We start from the raw sequence: 20711 nt of genomic DNA on the forward strand, positions 1-20711 counted from the left end.
AGACTAACAGAAGTATTGGGAGCATAAGCTTTCGTGGGTAAGAACCCTACTTGCATCTGAAGAAGTGAGGATCTTACCCACGAAAGCTTATGCTCCCAATACTTCTGTTAGTCTCAAAGGTGCCACAGGACCCTCTGTTGCTTTTTGTAGCTTTTATGATCTTCACCTTTTCCGCCTTTGGTGATAAAGATTCCCTGGAATTATAAAGGGATAAAAATGTTGTTCCTTTTCTGATTATGAAAACCTAGGGGGAAAAATGCAGGGTTGGCATGGGTTTCCTAAGAAGGGAAATTTCAGCTACTAGGCTATGCAATGAGTTGCAAAAAGTTCAGATGTGTGAGTACTTCAACTTGATTAGTCCCTAAAGAAATCCCCCCCCCACACACATCTAAATTAAAAATCAACCAGTGGAATGTGTTTAGTTAAAAATATTAATTGGACTCTTCAGTTGGACTAAGAATTCTCAGCTACTATTCTGAAAGCAGGTTAGTTAATGTGGTTACATCTAAAGCCCCCTTGGCATGAACCAAGAAATTATGTAATCCAAACAAAAAAAAATACTGATCAGATATCCCCACAGTTATACAAAAGTCTTCAGTATTCTACTATCAGGAGAGAATGTTTAGAGCCAAAAGTAGAAGAATTTCAAGTCATTACAGTTCTCCCATTAATTTGGCATTCAAGTTTAGGAAGATCATTATCTGTGCCTCAGTGTATCTCTTGTAAAATGGGTAGGCACTATAGAGATCTATATTTTTTGTATAACACTGTATTTACATAACAAGGGTCAGTTGTTTTTATTTTCCATGGTATCCTTCTGAGTCAGTGGGTCATACATTTCTCCTTACTACAGATCTGTGTACTCTTTAATCTGAGTGGAAATTCCAGAAACATTCCACTAGTTCCTGTTGACAATGTACGTGCTCCTGGGACTACTAGTCCTCCATGGGAAGCCAATATTGGTCTGTAAATTCCACTGGAACCCGACTACTTATGAGGTGGAAACTTCCTCTGAAAAAGCAATATATCTCATAGTTACAGCTTCCAAAAGATGAGACTACCACTTTCAGTCCAGATTTTATCCACTGACGCCCAGCTCTCCTCTTTCCAGGAAATCTCCTTTGGCAATTTCCTGTGCTGAGTAGGTTTGGAGACCTATATCCATGTATCTAGTCATTTAGCATACTTCAATTAGCCGAGGTTCCACAATGAACAAGACTGAACGGCTTTCAAATTTTCCTGTCTCTGCATGAAATATCAATCTGGTGCTTCAAATACATTTACAGGCATACCTTTCTACCTTCTGGAAATCAAGATCATATTCCTCAAACAGCACTCTTTAGAAGAACAAATTAAGTAGGAATCCTGTGTATCAAAAACTTGCTTTTTAGTTTTCCCTGGCAAAGTTGTCTTATAACAATTGCCAGATTTCATACTTTCATATCTTAAAATCTATCCTTCAGTTCATTAGTTAAGATGCTTCTGTCTTCTAACTTAAAAATGCAAAGAAAATCCATTTATACTCCCTGAATTGTGAAAAATCATTGAATAACTCAGCAGAACAACAACTTTCACAAATCAAATGCTCTACAATTTATGGGGGCCACAAGACAAGGAGAAAAAGATATCCTCCTAGGCCACATCATTATTTCTTGGTTGATTGAGCTTGCCATAGAAAGGCATACTTGAGTCCCAATCTGCCAGCTCTTTAGATCATGGAAAGATGGAGAATTTTTGGGTAAAATACATGTGGTAGTGCCAGAAAAATCATTAAAAAAAAAAAAAGTACAAAATATAGGTCTCCCTGGAGGCAGCCACTTCAACAAAAGGCTACCTTTCCTTGTAAAAGTTTCCAATCTCATTCCTCCTTCCTTTTCTCTTACTGCATCTGGCTCAGTCTTCCCAGTGCCTCCAGACTGGATGTATGAGTGAATGAGAATAGGATCATTTTCCCCCTCTTGTCTGTTGGTTGGTTTTATAATATCTATCAATCCATAGGGGTCCTCTGTTCTTTTCTTACATCTGTATTTACAGTATGTACTTCTGTTTCCTCAGAGAACTATAATTCTAGGATTATTCAGCTTTGAAAGTTGTTCCCTGGAGGCTTGTGACACACTCCCGGCCATTTACAACCAGAGGATTTGGTGCCAAGATAAGTTAGTAGGCATATGTTTGTGAGGTTGGTGTGTGGACCTAATTAAATAAAGCTTCTAGACTGGTGAACATGCTTGTATGAGGTGTAAGACTAATTTAAAGGTAGGACAAAACCTTCCAATATTTAAATTCTTTTTAACTGGAAACCCCTAGAAATAGAGGGATCATAATGGAAACCCTTATTAACATAATTACAATAGGAAGATATGAAAGTAGAAATGAAATTATTTTAGTGCAGTCAAAGTAGGGTTTTTGTCTTTAAAAATTATATCATAATAGCTTCTGAATATAACATTAGGCAACCCTTTTTATAGAAAGGAAGAAAACATTTTTGTTTATACAGGAATAGAGTTGCCTTTTGTAGTCACAACAAATAATACCCTTATGTAAATGAATGCACTTCTCCATGTAACCACTAGATGTCACAAGTACTATAGGAGCCTGAGAGGTGACTAAGGGCCTGGTGGAAATTCAACAACATATCACAGGACTTCACATATTTCACTGTTTCCACATGGTAGATGCCAGAAGAATCTGATACAGTGTGATATATAGAAGCAAGGTACAACTGGAATAATGAAATTTCAAAAATAAGCCCTTTTTAAAGGCTGGTTGTAACAGTCCTGTTGGGTATTGTAAATGCCTCAGGTGCACTTGATACTGCTGTTACGTTCCTGGCTTTTGGTTCTAATTTTTATGGAAAGATGGATTGAACTTCAATTTAAGAATATTCGGTAATCCCTCTCAGGACATACTGTAACAGCTGGTATTTCTGTGTTGCAGCAAATTGATTCCATACAGCAGTCAGCAATACTTATGGCTGGATTCTGACAAAAACTTCCAAAGCATTTTAAATAAATTCAGCCAAAGAAAATAACATCATCAATGCAAAAATGTAGCTTAATTTGCAAGTTTTGGGGGGTGGGCTGGGGGGAACCCTATTCCACTCCAACAAAATATTAAGCATTTTACTGGTAAGGATTTCATCAGGTCATTTATTTTTCATTAATATATATATAGGTTCTGGAGGGAATAACTTTATGCCGTATATACATTTCTTAAATAATAAGGCAGTTTAATTTTTTTTTTAATATTGAATGTTTTACCATGAAATAAAGAAAATGAGGAATGACATCCAGACTTTTTAATATATGAAGTGTGTGTCGATCAACAGAATTTTCAGGTTTATATGAGCACTTTTCTTGAAGTATCTGCAGTTTTAATTAGTAATAATGCATGCATTTGTTGATGAAAATGCCTTTGAAATGTTTACTACATTCATTTTTTGACATAGGACAAAATCTTTAAGTTGCACATAAATCAGAGGTATGTGATGATGATGTGAGCTATTGCTGTATTTTTAACAAGTTCAATAAGCTCATGGAAACGGAAAAACCTGTTCTCTATCATATAGCTGACATCCTTCAGATAAGGATAGTCATATTCTGATTGGGGGATCATAACTGAATTTAAAACTTGTATCTTCCTTTATGAAATTTATATGTATAAAAAAGTAAAAATTGAATCTGTGCTTTTTCTTAATTTGTACAGTGTGTCCTTGGCGTAGATGTCAGTATTTTTTTTCTAAACTGAAGTTTGGCTTCACTTGCAAATAGATGTTTTGTAACTCTAGCATCATAAGGAAATCTTTGTCGGCCTTGAGTGCTAACCTTTCTTTTCTCTGTTTCAAATTTTGCATTTGGTATGAATTAATGGAGTTGTCATTGACTTGAAAATAATGCCTTTGTTCAATATTAATACAATATATTTGCTTGGAAGTTGATGCATCGTTTAGTGAAAACTTATTTTTCTCTTTCCCACAATCTCTTAAAATCAAATCTTCAATATGCTGTCTAATTCAAGTAAAATATTAGGTCTTCATTTTTTATATTCTTAAAAATCCATTGTATTTACCAAAAAGTGGATGTTTCTGCTGGTGCAATAAAGCTTGTCAGCCTTTACGGTTTAAAACAAGTTCTTAGGGGGAGATAACTTTACCCTGTATGTGTAATTTAAACAAACCAGTAATTTTTTTTTTAAGTCTGAAAGTTAGCATATAAAACTTTGCTTTTGGCAAACTTACTTTTTTTTAAAAATACTTATTTTAATAACAAGTTCAGTTTGGAGCATGTTGGCAACCCTGTCTTTATAACTAAAAATGGATTATAATTTACTAAACAAAATCTGACAAACAGTCCATGATAAATTATAATACTTGTAGAGGGTTTTTTCATGTGTGGAGGACAAAATATTGAACAATTCCCAACGGTTATGGCACTTGTGCTTTAACCTTTTATAAGAATCTGTGTATACAAGAGTGTCCAAACTATGCACCGTCAGGACCAGGATAACTTCAAAAGAGAACCATTCTGATTAATAGTGTGGATGTTTTTAAAACAAAAACAAAAAACATCTTTCCTGTATATACATTCTTATGAAAACTTGGAGCCATTCTGATTTCTTATTTAGATAACGTATTTTATTTTCCAGAATCTAGAGAAAATATAATCTTGATTTCAAATCTCTCTGTCCCTACCTTGGTCTGCTCCACTATGAGTTAACACTAGCAGTCTTAACTCTGTAATACAAATCAGCGAAAAAGAAATCCAATCCTATTTTAACATTGTCTTTTGTACTTAAATCTTGGTCTTCATTTCAATTATCTCTCTCTCATAATGGTTCTCTATTTTTCTGAAAGAACTGATCAGAAATAGACTAAAAGTTTAAATTGGCAGTAATTAAAAATATGTATTATCAGTATGACTTTCTAGCAGTAAATATACAGGGTCAGATCCTCAGCTGGTGTAAATGGTCACAGTTCCATTGAAGTCAGTGGAGCTATGACCATTTATACGTGTTGAGGACCTGCCCCACACAGTACTGTTTGTACAATTTCACTTGAAGTTTGGATCTATGCTCCAGACAGTAAACACAGGTTGTACTTCAGATTTTAAATGAATTGAAGAGATATGATGGAATCGGAAGTTAAGTGGAGGCCTTGTATAAATTAGTGTTAGACTATACAGAGGTTCTTCTGGTAAAGTAGTCATAAACTTTGAGCAATTTAAAGTATTTACTGTTTTGGAAAAACAGCCTTTTTATTTCCAAAATATTTGACATTGTAGGGTTAAAATGTGTAATTTTAGTGAAGGAAATAAATTATTTTTACAGCAGCATAGGATTAAAGACTGGACTGAAGAAAACAAACTTGCTTCATCTTGGAAAAAGTCTTAATATAAAAACAATGTTCTCTCTTGTTTTAATTGAGAGCATCAAATGAAATCAAAAGCTCCTTTAGCAATAATGATTTGACTTGATAACTAGGACAGTATTTCGAGGAGACTGCTAGCCACTCAGATCAAGTTTTAATTTTTTTTGACGTACTTAAGCTGCAATAATTTATGGTTTAACAGTGTTCTTTATTGTAAAATTATGTTTCTGTTCTTTCTAGGGGAATCTTGGAGATTGCATAAATCTTTGTAGAAAACTTGGCTGCAGGCAGCTGAACTGAAATTAACTGCTGCCTTCTGGCTGTGGAGCACTATTCTAACGTTCTTGTGTGATAGTCTGTAGACTAAATCATGCCAGCTTTATCAACTGGATCTGGAAGTGACACAGGTACGCAAGCCTAAAAGGACTATATGTTTCCCCCTTGTCTTAGTTGTGAAGTCTACAATCTTTATCTACAGAAAGATAATTAATTACAGTCATCTAATTGAACACATTTTTAAGTTTAACCTCTTCTCCCCTTACTTAATGTAAATACACTAAACATCACAGTTAAAAAATAAAATCCTTCAGATTATGTGTTCATCTGAGCAATTTCTTTTCAGTCACTGTCTCCTCTTGGTGGCTTTATTTATTTATTTATTTTAAGAAAAAGGAATTAAATCATTTTACATGGCCCAATGTGTAAAACAGTCTAGACTGTTCTTTATTTGAGTTACAGATACAAGTGGAGTTATTTCTGAACACAAACTATTTAATTTTGATTTTTCTCTTAAAAAAATTAATTAATTTTCAGATTCCACTCCTGCTATCGCACATATAGGTTCAGTTTCCATCACTGAGGGTATGTCTACACTACCTGCTGGATTGGCGGACAGCGATCGATCCAGCAGGGATCAATTTATCATGTCTAGTCTAGATGCGATAAATTGACTCCTGAGCCCTCTCCCGTCAACTCCTGTACTCTAGCGCCGCAAGAGGCGCAAGCAGAGTCGACGGGGGGAGCGGCAGCAGTCTACTCACCGCAGTGAAGACACCACAGTAAGCCGATCTAAGTACGTCAACTTCAGCTACATTATTCATGTAGCTGAAGTTGCATAACTTAGATCGATCCCTCCCCCACAGTGTAGACCAGGGCTGAGTGTATGCGGTGCAATACGGTAACTCCTTCTTAACGTTGTAGTTATGTTCCTGAAAAATGCAACTTTAAGCGAAACAATGTTAAGCGAATCCAATTTTCCCGTAAGAATTAATGTAAATGGGAGGGGTTAGGTTCCAGGGAAATTTTTTTCACCAAAAGCCTATATATTATATAGATATACACACAGTATACGTTTTAAACAAACAATGTAATACTGTTCACAGCTATGATGATTGTGAAGCTTGGTTGAGGTGGTGAAGTTAGAGGGTGGAATATTTCCCAGGGAATGCCTTGCTGCTAAACGATGAACTAGCACTCGGCTGAGCCCTCAAAGGTTAACACGTTGTTAATGTAGCCTCTCACACAAGGCAGCACGAACACGAGGGAGGGAAGACAGCATAGCAGACAGAGACAGACACACACCTTGGAGAGAGAGATGCACACTGCCCCTTTAAGCAAGCTGACCCACTCTTAAGTGCATTGCCTTTTTAAGTGGATCAGGAAGTTGAGACAGCAGCTGCTGCCCCAAGCTCTCTATGTCTTTCTCCATCTGTGTCCCCTCCCTGCTCTATATGGATAAGGGGTAAGTGGGGTGCAGGAGCAGGGGGGAGGGGGACACCTTGACATTAGCCCTCCTCCTTCCCCCCTGCATAGCAAGCAGGAGTCTCTGGGAGCAGCTCCATGGCAGAGGGCAGAAGCACCACATGGCGGGGGGGAGGGACACCTGAACTGCCAGCAATTGATAGCCTGATGGGCGGCTACAGCACAGGGAACTTAGGGGAGCGGGGAGCTGATAGGGGGGCTGCCGGTCCACCCTGGTTACAAATCCCCACCAGCTAGCTGCAATGGGCTGCTCTTTCTGCAAGCAGTGGACAAAGCAGGCAGCTGCCAAACGATGTTAGACAGGAGCATTGCACAACTTTAAACGAGCATGTTCCCTAATTGATCAGCAACGAAACAATGTTAACCGGGACGACTTTAAGTTAGGAGTTACTGTACAGTTATAACGATTTTTTTCTTACCGTTCCAAAGTTTTACCCTTTTCAACAATACTAAAGTATCTTGAATGTAGACAGAGGCTTAAGTTCTACCTTGCTGACACTTTTAGGAAGGAAAAATCAAATGCCCAAATACAAAATGGGGAATAACTAGCTAAGCACCAGTACTGCAGCAAAGGGTCCACGAGTTATAGTGGATCCAAAATTGAATCTGAGTCAACAGTGTGGTGCTGTTGAGAAAAAGCCAAATGTTGTTCTGGGGTGTATTAACAAGAGTGTTGTATGTAAAACATGGAAAGTAATTGTTCCACTCTCCTTAGCATTGATGAGGCCTCAGCTGGAGTAACGTGTCCAGTTTTGGGTACCACTCTTTAAGAAAGATGTGAACAAATTGGAGAGAGTCCAGAAGAGAGCAACAAAATAAGATATTTAGAGGAAATTACTTATGAGGAAAGGTTGTACGAATTGGGCATCTTTAGTCAGGAGAAGAGAACACTGGGGGGACATAAGTCTCTGAATATGCAAAAGGTAGTTGTGAAGTGTTTTCCATGTCCACCCAGAGTAGGACAAGAAGTAATTGATTTTGTTTGTGGCAAGAGAGATTAGGTTAGAGATTATAAAAATACTTTCTAACTCTAAGGATAGTTAAGCACTGGAGCAGCTTACTTAGGGAGATGTGATTCCTTCTCACCAGAGGCTCTTAAGAACAGATTAGACACACATCCGTCCAGGGTTGGTCTAGATGTATTTAATTGTGCTTCAGAGTGGGGGGACAGACTAGATGACCTCTTGAGGTCCCTTCCAGCCCTACATTTCTTTGATCCTATTTACTAACAATACTTAATATTGTATGCTCAAAGGTGTATCAATACCAGCTAATCTTCATAGCAGCCCTGTGCGCTAAATAAGTATTTTTTATCCCCATTTTAGAGTAGAGAAAACTGAAGCAGCAAGATAAAATGAGTCATTTTGCCCAAAGAGACACAATAAGTCTTTGACAAAGCCAGAATTAGAGCTTTGGAATTCCTGCCTCTTAATCTTGTTCTCTTTCCTTTGAATACACAATTAGAAATGGGAGGATTGTGAAAAGGGGGGATTTCTAAATGCATGAGGAGTTGCATTTGGTTACAAGTCTAACTGGATTTTATGGAGCAGAGATAGTTTTTTTGCTACCAATCCAGATTTTCTCCAGATAAAATTAAAATTAACCTTTTCCTTCTTTCCTTCCTCTGACTCCTACTGCTCTTGCTGGATTTCAGGAATTTGTTCCCCTCCCTCCCCTAATATACCACATTCCACTAGCATGACAGTTGAGGCCAGCTAGTTTGCCCATGTTGATCTCTAGCTTTGAATTATGGAGCACTAGTTATGGAGTGTTTGCTGTGGAGGATCTTCTGCTTTGGTGCTTTCTTGCTTTTGTCCACCTGCCTTTGCTGACCTTCAGAGCACCACTTAAGGTCATTTACTGGTATTTGGCCAAATATTTTCTAGTGTTCAGAGTATTTCAAGTAGTGAGCAGAGATGGGCCGTGGAGTGATGGGTGACTGTTGGTATCTGATATAACCAGTGTGGCTTACTTAATTACTTAAATAAATGTAGCCAGAGGTGGTGGTGAGGGGGACATAATGAATCTGTGAATAAATAAAATGGCTTGGAAAAAGGTACGAAAAATTAATTCCTCAATATTAAAATGTGTGGCTTTTTCTAGAGCACATGTATTGTAATATTTTATACATGTGAAGTTCAAAGCACCCATTTCATAATTATGATCAATGACAAAAGCTTAGTTGTCCCCATAAGCCCAAGAAACATATTAATAAGGATGATTATGCCATCTGTCTTAGTGCTGAAATAATTTTTTGACTTTGGGCCAGATACAATTTGTTTAGCACTTCAAGGTTTAAAGTGCACCTCTTTACTCGAGCAAAGGCTCAGATTCTGGAGGAAGGGATTATTCTTCCACCCTTTCCCTGCAGGGAGGACAGCTACTGTTTGCAGGATAGGAAGATGTTTTAGGTTTTTGGGGAGGTTTCTATCCTGGTTTTAATATAACCCTTCCAGCCCCTGACCTGATACACACTGCTATCATTTTGCTTCTAGTACTCCAGCTCTTTGACTTAAATCAGAATGTAGAGTTCTGTTGTCTGTGCTAGTCCCAGGCGGGCGAACACTCTTTCGCCACCCCACTACGTAAACATGAATTGTATGTTGTGAGACGTAATGGAATCTGAGCTGCTCCAAACTGTGAGAATTTGATCCCAAATTAGTGTGCTGTTTAATGGGGTCAAATAGCAACTGGGCCTAAATTTGCCTTTAAGGTAGGAAAGGCGATTTCATACAAGCAATTAACCAGCTAAAACACCTAATAATGAAAACAAACTTCTTCACTCCCCCCATGTCCTGCATTAGCCCTTACTTAGGGCATGTCTACACTGGCAGAGTTACAGCGCTGGCAGTTACAGCTCTAAAGGGAGAGCACGCTGAAGGGAAACCGCTGTTGTGTGTTCACACTGTCAGCTGCCTGCGCAATAGCGTGTTCACACTTGCGGCACTTGCAGTGGTATTCGGAGCCGTGCACTCTGAGCAGCTGTTCCACAGAGCACCTCTTTCTCTTCTGCTGCTAAGACTTATGGGAGGCGGAGGGGGTCGTGGGGCATCCTGGGTCCTGTCCCAATGACCCGTGATGCAGTGCTTCGTATCCCAGCAATCCCTGTGCTTCCGTCCACTTTTGGTGTCATCTTTCAATGGTTTATGTACTGTGCGCCCTGCCTCTTTGGGCTGCAGGAATAGATCCCGAACTGTTCACCAGTATGCTGCTCACTCTGACCAACACGTCACAAGTGGCAGTGGAGTTATTCCTTAAACTACAAAGGCAAGAGGAGTGTGACATTGATCTTGCCACGCGTAGTAGCTACGACACAAGATTGCTTGTGGCATTCATGGAGGAGCTGACCACAGGGAATGCTGCTTTTGGGCTCGGGAAACAAGCACTGAGTGGTGGGATCACATTGGGATGACAAGGAGTAGCTGCAGAACTTTCGCATGAGGAAAGCCACATTCATGGGACTGTGTGATGAGCTTGCTCCAGCCCTGTGATGCAAGGACACGAGAATGAGCATTGCCCTGCCGTTGGAGAAGCACGTGGCAATTGCACTGTGGAAGCTGGCTACTCCAGACTGCTACCGATCGGTTGCTAATCAGTTTGGTGTGGGAAAGTCTACCGTTGGACTTGTGTTGATGGAAGTATGCAGGACCATTAATTGCATCCTGCTCCAAAAGACCGTGACTCTGGGCAATGTGCGTGACATTGTAGATGGCTTTGCACAAATGGGCTTTCCTAGCTGCGGAGGGGCAATAGATGGCACGCATATTCCAATTCTGGCACCAGACCACCTAGCCACCGAATACATTCATCTCAAGGGGTATTTCTCAATAGTTCTCCAGGCGCTTGTGGATCATCGTGGGCATTTCACAGACATTAACAGAGGCTGGTGCAGAAAGGTGCATGACGCACGCATTTTTCGGAACACTGGCCTGTTCAGGAAGCTGCAAGCAGGGACTTTCTTCCCGGACCAGAAGATCACCATAGGGGAAGTTGAAATGCCCATTGTGATCCTGGGAGACCCCGTCTACCCTTTAATGCTGTGGCTTATGAAGCCATACACAGGGCAATTTGACAGCAGCAAGGAGCAGTTCAACAACAGGCTGAGCAAGTGCAGCATGACCATTGAGTGTGCTTTGGCCGTTTAAAAGCCAGCTGGCGCTGTCTATATGGGAAGTTGGACCTGGCCGATGACAATATTCCTATGCTTATAACTGCGTGCTGTACAGCCCATAATATTTGTGAAGGGAAGGGTGAAAGCGTCACTCAGGGCTGGACTGCAGAGGCTTAGTGCCTGGAGGCTGAGTTTGAACAGCCAGAGATCAGGGCTATTAGAGGGGCACAGTGCAGGGCCATAAGGATCAGGGATACCTTGAGGCAGCAATTTGAAGCTGAAAGCCACTAATATTTGTTGCTATTCTTGGGAGTGCAGTGCTTGTAATGCTAGGAGGTGATTGGTGCACATGATGCAATACGAGGGTTTAACATAATTTTATGTTGCTTTGCAGGGCTCTTTTTGCTTTCAATTAATGGAATAAAGATTGCTTTCAAAACAACACAGTTCTTGTATTAAAAGACAACAACTGGAGGAAAGAGTCAAACAAAGAAGACCATCAGCAGTGAGGTGGTTGGGGGAAGGGAAGGTCCCAGGAGGAGGAGAGGTCACGGGACAGCTAAAGATTTGTGTATGTCCAGGGATCAGATCCAATCTTCTCCTTTGGAGTACAATGCAGCGGGTACTGTACTTCAGCAGGATCAAACTGCAGAGGGATGGGTGTTGAGTGCAAGGGGTAGTGGGAGTCCGCAGTGCTAGACTGTGACGGGGGAGGACTGGAATGCTGTGGGTATAGACTGGAGCCAGGAGGTTGATAAGAGCGTGTTGGCGGTGTTGGGGGGGGTGCACATGGCAAAGAGTTTTGCGACAGCAGCTGCAGGGGAGGGTGAGCGTGGAGCTGCTTGCTTTGAAGTGCTAGCATCACCTGGAGTGTGGCTGCTTGGTGCTCCATAACCTTTAAGAGCCACTCCGTGGCTTCATTCTGGCATGCCGTGTTCTCCTTTTGGTTCCTCTTCTCGGTGCAGCGGTAGCGCAATCCATGCTATTCCTCTCAGGGAACATGGAGTACATGCAGCGCTGCAACCATGGAGATACAGCGCTGCAAATGCCTTGGCAGTGTGGACGGGGAGTGAGTTACAGCGCTGGGGGCGGCTTTACAGCGCTGCAACTCGCAAGTGTAGCCAAGGCCTTTGTCAGTAATACAAGCATATAAATTGAGTACACAATGGATGCAGATCTGTCATTTTTAGACATTTAAAAAGAATACACATTTTTCAAATAGATTTTAAAAACAAAAACCCTTCTCTTTTTCAATCTGTTTTGTAATGCAAAATAAAGCTTTGAAATTTTCAAAAATAGCAGTATTGTTTTTCTAGACTAGTGGTCTCCAAAGTGAGGAGCGCTTTTTAATTTTTTTGCTTCGGCAGTTTGGGCGGGAGTCCGAGCGCCTTTTATTTATTTATTTATTTATTTGGGTGGCAAAAATGGTAGAGCCGGCGCGGCAGGGAGTGCGTGTTCAAAAATTTTTTACTAGGGTTACAGGGGGTGCACAGTCAAAAAAAGTTTGGAGACCACTGTTCTAGACTACTAATAGTGCCATATTTTATGATTGTTGCAGAATTCTGCTCTGAACCCTCTGGAGCTGCAGCATTGTTTATGTGCTGCATTGTATGCTATACAAACATTTCACTGGAATGTTATGTTAGTATAACAATTTTTGTTTACACCTCTACCCCGATATAATGCAACCCGATATAAAACGAATTCAGATAAAACTCAGTAAACCAGCGGCTCGGGTGTGTGTGTGTGTGCGCACTCTGGCGGATCAAAGCAAGTTCGATATAACGCAGTTTTATCTATAAAGCGTTAAGAATTTTTGGCTCCCGAGGACAGCGTTATATTGGGGTAGAGGTGTATTATGGATTTGTGAGTAGCTTCATCTCCCAAACAGAGAGAACAGCAAACACTGACAAAGTTTAGATACCTGTGTTCACTGGCACTGAAAGATTTTTCTACCACTTTAGTACTTTTGGGGCTTAGAATTTACTCCCTTTATTTAATACTACATCATTTATTTTAATTTATTTGGTCCTACTTTTGACTTAACACTTTCATTCCCAAAGAGTCTCTGAAATATTTATGTTGCAGGGGAAAGCTGATGGTGGTAGAGCTGAGAGAGAGACATGGAGGGGGAAGATTCCTGGGGCACTTCAGAGGTGAATAGAGGGGAGGGCCCAGAAGAGAGGACAGCAGGTCCTGTTCTGCTAATGCACTAGATATCAGAGAGAGCCAGGAGGCTGCAGATAAGACAGTTCTCCATCCTGTAGGATATGTAGAAGAGGTGATGGCCCGAAGTCTAAGTACACTGGTGTGAAACTGGGAGAAAGGAAGGTGAGGAAAAGTGATAAAGGAAAGGCCTGTGGTGGGAAGAGCTGTTTGTTCCCTAGTGCAGTGGCTCTCAGCTTTTCCAGATTATTGTACCCTTTCAGGAGTCTGATTTGTCTTGTGTACCCCCAAGTTTCACCTCACTTAAAAACTACTTGCTTACAAAATCAGACAAAAATACAGAAGTGTCACAGCACACTATTACTGAAAAATTGCTTACTTTCTTATTTTACTATATAATAAAATAAATCAACTGGAATATAAATACTGTACTTACATTTCAATGTATAGTATATAGAGCAGTATAAATAAGTCATTGTCTGTATGAAATTTTAGTTTGTACTGACTTCACTAGTACTTTTTTTGTAGCCTGTTTGTAAAACTAGGCAAATATCTAGATGAATTGACGTACCCTCTTGAAAACCTCTGTGTACCCCTAAGAACTGCACGTGAACCCATGGTTCAGGACCATTGCTCTAGTGGACTGTCAGGTTACAGTGCAGTGAAGTCTTGCAACCCTTGGTCAGACCTGCTGAGATCTGCCACTAAAATTTCATATTACAATAAAGTGGTAAAGCCTGTATTTGCTAACGTGAAGCTGTTAATTGTGCTTTATGTTTATCATGAAATACTCAGTGGACTACTGCCAACATTTTCAGGTGTGAAAGTTGCATAGGGGCTCCACAGCAAATGTAATATGCAACTACCTCTAGTTACACTATCGTTCAGGTTACAATACCACTTTCCTAAATTTACGGACCACTGGAAGTAAAGTCGGTCTGAAAATTTATGCCAGTTGAGACAACTCTCCTTGGCTTCAATGGGGCTAGACTGTCATCCTTGATTCTGGAATGATCTGTGTCTCTAGCAGCCAGAGGCATTAAATGATATGTAGGCTTGCGTTAATATGAAAGATGTAGGAAGCTAAGATATACCTGGCTAGCAGTAATTGTTATCAGATTTAATCCTTAAAAATAACAATGTGATGTAAAAACTGTACCTGAACCTTAGTTACTTGATTAACAACATCTTCATAGTGATTAGTAATTTCATACCACTCTGAACAAATTTTCAAAACTTCTCTAAGTGAGTTAATCCTTTTAAAAACATCTGTGATAGATTCAATCAAGCAATGTGGAATTAAAGATGTGTGCTGTTATATTTATCAATGGTAAGTGTCTTAAAACTATTAAATTACTTAGATACAATCTTACCTTTAACTTGTAACATTTGACAACGGGAACAGTTTTTACTTAATCTTTTTGAAAGAAGCAGCAAGGAAACTTTAGTTGTGAAATAGCTTTAACTAATAGCAGGGAGAGTTGTTTTTTGACCAAAAGATTAAGAAATTGCTGTTTTTGTAAGACAGAAAGCTATAATCACATGAACAGTTTGACAGTTTCTGGTCATGCCGGCTGTCCGTTGACTAGAGCAGACTATTATGTTGTAGTGTAAAATGTAAGAATGCCAGAACCTAGATTAGCTGCAGAGTATTGTATACATCAACTGTCAGAGGAAAGGTGCTGTGGCTTTTCAGCCCAGCTTCAGGTCAAGGACTGGCTGTTTTACTGTTAGTCCTAAAACTGTTAATTTAAGTGACATTTAGTACTAATAGTCACTGAAAACATTCCATAATAATTTCCAGTTGCTCGACATGGAACAGCTACGAATGTTCAAATATTCTTTTGCTCTCTTGTGATAGGAAACCTGTGTAAAGGAATTTATTGTACTCTATGGATTTCAATGTTAGGAATATGTGAAATGTTTGCGATTCATTCAAATCACTGTTGTATTTTGCCTAAACATATCCTTGAGACATTATGTCTAATGGACTATTTTGAAATGTGCGTATATCTTCCTACTGATTTGAGCACATAACTTTTGCTTGTGCTAAGTGTTACACTCGTTCAGTGAGACATTTTTTCCTTCAGTATACTAAGTGATATGTCCAGCTTCACAGTACATTTTTAATGCCTGAAATACAACTTACATGAACATCTTCCTGATTGATGCATGAAATCCTACTGATCACAGGACCTTTTGATACACTGGGGAACATAGTATGAAAACTGAGGTTCATGGTAATCAAATTAAGTTTTCCAGTAGCTTTGGGCTCAGTTCAGTAATAAATAGCCTTGACCTCTGCTCTTGGAAGGCTTCATTCAATCCTTAAAGGGAAACTGTTGTTCCTTTTTTTGCAACTGTAAAATGCCACATTAGGTATTCCATACCACTCCTCCCCAGTGCCAGTCCCTCACTCCCTCTTGCAAATGCTGTGAATTTAGAGTTAGTGCATTAAGCATGCTCAGTGAGAGTCTCTCCCAAACAACCTAATGCTGGAATGAATTTTTTTTTACTATATGCCAGATACCTCTTTGGTGTTGATGAGGACTTAGATGCAGATATTTAGTGAATGACTCATCACAGCGGATGTCTATACAAGTGGCCAGTCAATTCGTTAAGAGCATTCTGGATACCACAGGATGCAAACTTCCTTTGCGGGCTTGGGGTGGGGGTAAAGGCACTAGCATTTTTGAAAAGGTATCTTGGGATCTTTGCATGAGCGTTTCCACTGTGTTAGTTCGTGCTCACTAGGTCACAGTAAGTCAGTACTATCATTATTTTGTTGCTATTGCAGCTTTGCATAGTATTTTAAAGTGGTAGTCCAAGTAGACTTGATTAATTTACAGAATATGATGCCTGCTGATATTAGTGTCTAGCAACTATGTTTAGATCTTCTTAGTTTATTTTAAAACCACATTGGTGATCAGCTCAGTATAGGTATAGGGTCTCTGCAGCGTTCTGTCCTCCACTATATGAATGCAAATGGAAATAAACTATTCAGCTCAACTAAGTGTTAGGGTGACCAGATGTCCCGATTTTATAGTGACAGTCCCAATATACGGGGCTTTTTTTTATATAGGTGCCTATTACCCCCCACCACTGTCCTGATTTTTCTCACTTTCTATCTGGTTACCCTACTCAAAATGAACTGGTAAATCTGAAATGTCCCTGTTAAGACAAATCCTAAAAGACCAGTAACTGTTTCGAACAACTGCAAATATTTACCTCCTGTAGTCAAATACTAAAACTAAAGTTTTTCATTTTACAAGAAGGAGAACTTAATTTAAATGCACTTTTTTTTTTAAATCTGGAGAACTCACATTCAGCGTTTTCTATCATAACATTATTTTCAGATAGGTTCTCAAATTAATGTAATTCAGAGTAATAAAAGATAGCTACAAACTTGATGTTTAAAAAAGTTCTGCATGTTGGTTTTTACTGTCCTGAATAGGTTTGCAGTCTTGCCCTTTGAAATCATTTATGACAAAATTGCAATTCATTATTAACCAGAAAACAGCAAAATGAAACTTAAATAAAATCAATATTAACATTGAAATTCTGTTTACGATATACCACTCATAAGGATATCAAAATTTGACTATTTCTTAAAGCTAAAAAACCAGTAGCCTGGTATTTTTTCCAAATAGAAAAGAGTGACCAGATGTCCTGTTTTTAAAGGGACAGTCCCATTTTTGGGAACTTTTTCTTATATAGGTGCCTATTACCCCTCACCCCTGTCCCGTTTTTTCACAGTTGCTATCTGGTAAACCTACTGATCACCCTCAGCAGTCACAGACTTCATTGTGAACTGTGGACTGTGTTCAGTTCCTCTGAAAATCAGACTGGTAGTGAATTTGCGGAAAACAAAATGTGCAGTTATTTTAAAAAGTCACTTTTAAATGTAGGAATGAGTTAATCACTGTTGCCCTGATCCTGCATTTTAAGGACTGTGGGTAGTCCAACGTATATCAGTGGGACTGCCCACACTCCATAAAATTAACCATGTATGCAAGTCTTTGCATAATTGAGGCCTGAAAGATTAGTCTATCTTAATGCATGCACATACTGTATACACTTGTTTTTTTTACTGCAGCTTGTACACACACACTAATCTTAAATACTATCTTCGCAAATATTTTTTTCAGATAGTCAATGTTAGTGATTTTGACTACTGTACAGTAGCAAATGATGTCAACGTAACAAGCAACAAAAGCACAAATTCTGTTATTTCATTTTGGGTAACTAAAATGTTGTCTGATCCTTTGTAGAACTGTAAAAGTATACTTTAAATGTGAAAAAGTAAGCTTGTTATAAATGGCAGCAAACAGTGCTGATTATTTTACCTTTGACAAAGTGGAAAATTTAAAGGTTCATGTGTCCCAGTTTATTAATACAATAAAATTTTACAGTGTTGTTCTGGGCTTAGATATGTTCTTTAGGGTTTATTACCCCTTAGTTATAGTAAAAAGCTTGGTTTTAAGCATGGCATTATTATACAGCACACTAATTCAGAAAACTAATTAACAAATGAAAGTAAATGCTCATCCATTCGTCTCAGCTTTCTGAAGTTTTTTTCTTATACTACTCCTAACAAAGTTAAATGTTTTCTTGTAATATGTAAGAGTGATGGAACGCAGAGACCATATTTTTTTATCATTTAGCATTGGTTTATAGCTTCCACAGGCTTGTCCTAATAATGAAGCTATGAAGGATATGACAAGAATGGTGATATTAAATTTCTCTAGACTAACAGTAAATTTTTCCATTCTGATGTCAAGAATGTTGAGCATCTGGAATCTGCAATATGAGTGGTTCACTATGGGAACACTTTCGTCAATTACTTAGCCATTTATTCTTCTCCTAGGAACTAGTGGTCTTCTACAGAATATAATACTATATAGGAAACAATTTTGTAGAATTGGAAAAGAGTTTTGTGTCCTGTTGCTTCTGATTTAAAAGCTTTCAATTACTTTTGAGATTTAAATTGTATTAGATCTGCAATTTAATTTGTATTTAATTTAAATTTTTTAAATAATAAAACTTGCCACTATGACACATTGTTCTCCTGATTCAATAAGGCAAAATTATATTAATTAGGTTTAGAAAAAACAGAACGCACACACCGGAGACAGGTACAGATGTGAGTCCATAAAAAAGTATACAGAATTTTCTCTGCTAGCTGTTTAACGAAGGACTACACCAGTGGTTCTCAACCAGGGGTACTCAGAGGTCTTCCATGGGATACATCAATTCATTTAGATATTTGTCTAGTTTTACAACAGACTACATAAAAAGCACTAGCGAAGTCAGTACAAACTAAAATTTCATACATACAACGACTTGTTTATACTACGCTATATACTATACACCGAAATGTAAGTACAATATTTATATTCCAATTGATTTTATTTTATAACTATATGGTAAAAATGAGAACGTAAACAATATTTTAGTAATAGTGTGCTGTGACACTTTTGTATTTTTATGTCTGATTTTGTAAGCAAGTAGTTTTTAAATGAAGTGAAACTTCATGAAGCAAGACAAATCAAACTTCTGAAAGAGGTTCAGTAGTCTGGAAAGGTTGAGAACCACTGGACTACACAGAACTTAGAAATACAGCTTAGATTTTCCCTTGAAATTATTTCTGTTGTCGCAGTTGACAGATAGCTGTGGTTCCTACTCTGCCAACATTTCCCTTTCTTTCACAATTAGTGCAAAGATTGTTTTCCCCAGAGCCAGTTATCTCATCATAGAAGGCAATCAGGTTGGTCAGGCCAGCGCAACCCATTAGGAGACCGCGGGCGCTGCGATTTGGGGGGCGGTGACCGCGGTGGTATTTCAGCGGTGGGACCTTTCGCCGCCTAAGGTGGCGGAAAAGCTGGCAGCGTTCCTGGACATCCCCCAGCCCAGGTCCTTTAAACGTGTGCCAGGTTGATTTAAATCTTGGTTTTAGGTAATGTAAATTTTATACTGCCATAGGCGAAATTATTGTATGCAGTGTAGCTGTAGCCATGTTGGTCCCAGGATATTAGAAAGACAAGGTGAGTGAGGTAATACCTTTTATTGGACCAACTTCTGTGGGTGAAAGAGACACGTTTTAACGCTTACACAGAGCTCTTCTTTAGGTCCTGAGACTTTTCTCTCTCACCCGCAGAAGTTGGTCCAATAAAAGATATTACCTCAACCACGATGTCTAATAGGCAAAATAATGCAATCATTTGGTTTTATTCCCCTGTACGTTCAGCTGAATTGAACTTCATATCAGTGTCTCTGCAGAATCCAAAGTACTGATGCAATTCATCATTACCTTCAAAGTCCTTAGTTCTTGAATTAATAAAAGCCTAATGAAAATATAATGTAAGTATTTTTCTACCAGAACTTTGCAAAACTATCTACAATACTTTTCCTCCTCATTCAGTCTTTCTAGGATACACGGCATTGTTCAGTTTATGTATAATATTAGGTAATGTTATTAACCAGATGTGACAAAAATCAGTAATGCGCATACTAGTACCTAGAATTAGGAACCCATCATTATTGAAGTTGACACCTATTGTTGCCATTGGATTACCACTATTTCATTTAGTTATTTAACTTTACATTTCTTTAACTTTGAAGACAGTTCTTTTCCCCCAAGCTTTTGAGATGGGAGTGCTGGGCTAAGGGCAGGAATGGGGGTATTGTTATTTGAGATCAGTGGCTAGAGTAGTGGGGAAGTCTTTTCCTTTGCAGGTTTGCAAAGTTGTCTTTTTTCTGCGTGTGTGTAAATTGGCTGGTATTTTTAAAATGTCAGTCACCTTGAGCCTTTCAGGAGGTGGTTTGTTTTCTAGAAATCTATATGAATCTATGTGTTATATGTAATCTTTGTACTGCATTGTATCTTGAAATGTGAAAGTACTTTGATTCTGGGAAATTGCTACAGGTACTTTTTTTCCTTGTTTCAAAATAGAAGCTGGCTCAGCCTATAAATTCCTGTTTGTTCTTCTTCATTTTCCTAGCTAACTAAATTTTCTTTAACTTGATGGGCACCTGACCAGAACAATTGAAGGGTAGAAAAAGAAACCATTTTCTGCAGAGCTGTTTACAGCATTGCCAACCCCAAACACTTAAAAATCATTTTTTTTTTTTAAGGATTTTTAATTTTTTTTTTACGCTCTGGCTTTTGAACATTTAGGGTATGCTCAGGTCACGTTTTCCAGTTTTCTCCACAACCATGAGATTAGAAACTTTACTCCAGAAAGTAAGCTGAAATTCTCATGTTCATATATTTCTACGAGTTGGGGCTTAAAGAGAAACATCACATTT

General features: G+C 38.8%; 1 protein-coding gene across 4 annotated transcripts in view; it reads left to right on the forward strand.

Moving 5' to 3' along the window:
• Positions 1 to 20711, forward strand: part of MPP7 (membrane palmitoylated protein 7) — a 292487-nt gene that overhangs the window by 83973 nt on the left and 187803 nt on the right. For all 4 annotated transcript variants that reach the window (XR_004644410.1, XM_034760180.1, XM_034760179.1 and 1 more), the window contains one exon: positions 5606 to 5772. Coding sequence is in view for 3 of the 4 variants with exons in the window: in XM_034760180.1 (XP_034616071.1) it covers positions 5736 to 5772 (37 nt within the window). In the remaining variant the exon portion in view is untranslated. The remainder of the gene's footprint in view (positions 1 to 5605; positions 5773 to 20711) is intronic.

The sequence above is a fragment of the Trachemys scripta genome, chromosome 2 (assembly GCF_013100865.1).
Source record: "Trachemys scripta elegans isolate TJP31775 chromosome 2, CAS_Tse_1.0, whole genome shotgun sequence".
In the NCBI taxonomy this organism is placed as follows: domain Eukaryota; kingdom Metazoa; phylum Chordata; order Testudines; family Emydidae; genus Trachemys; species Trachemys scripta.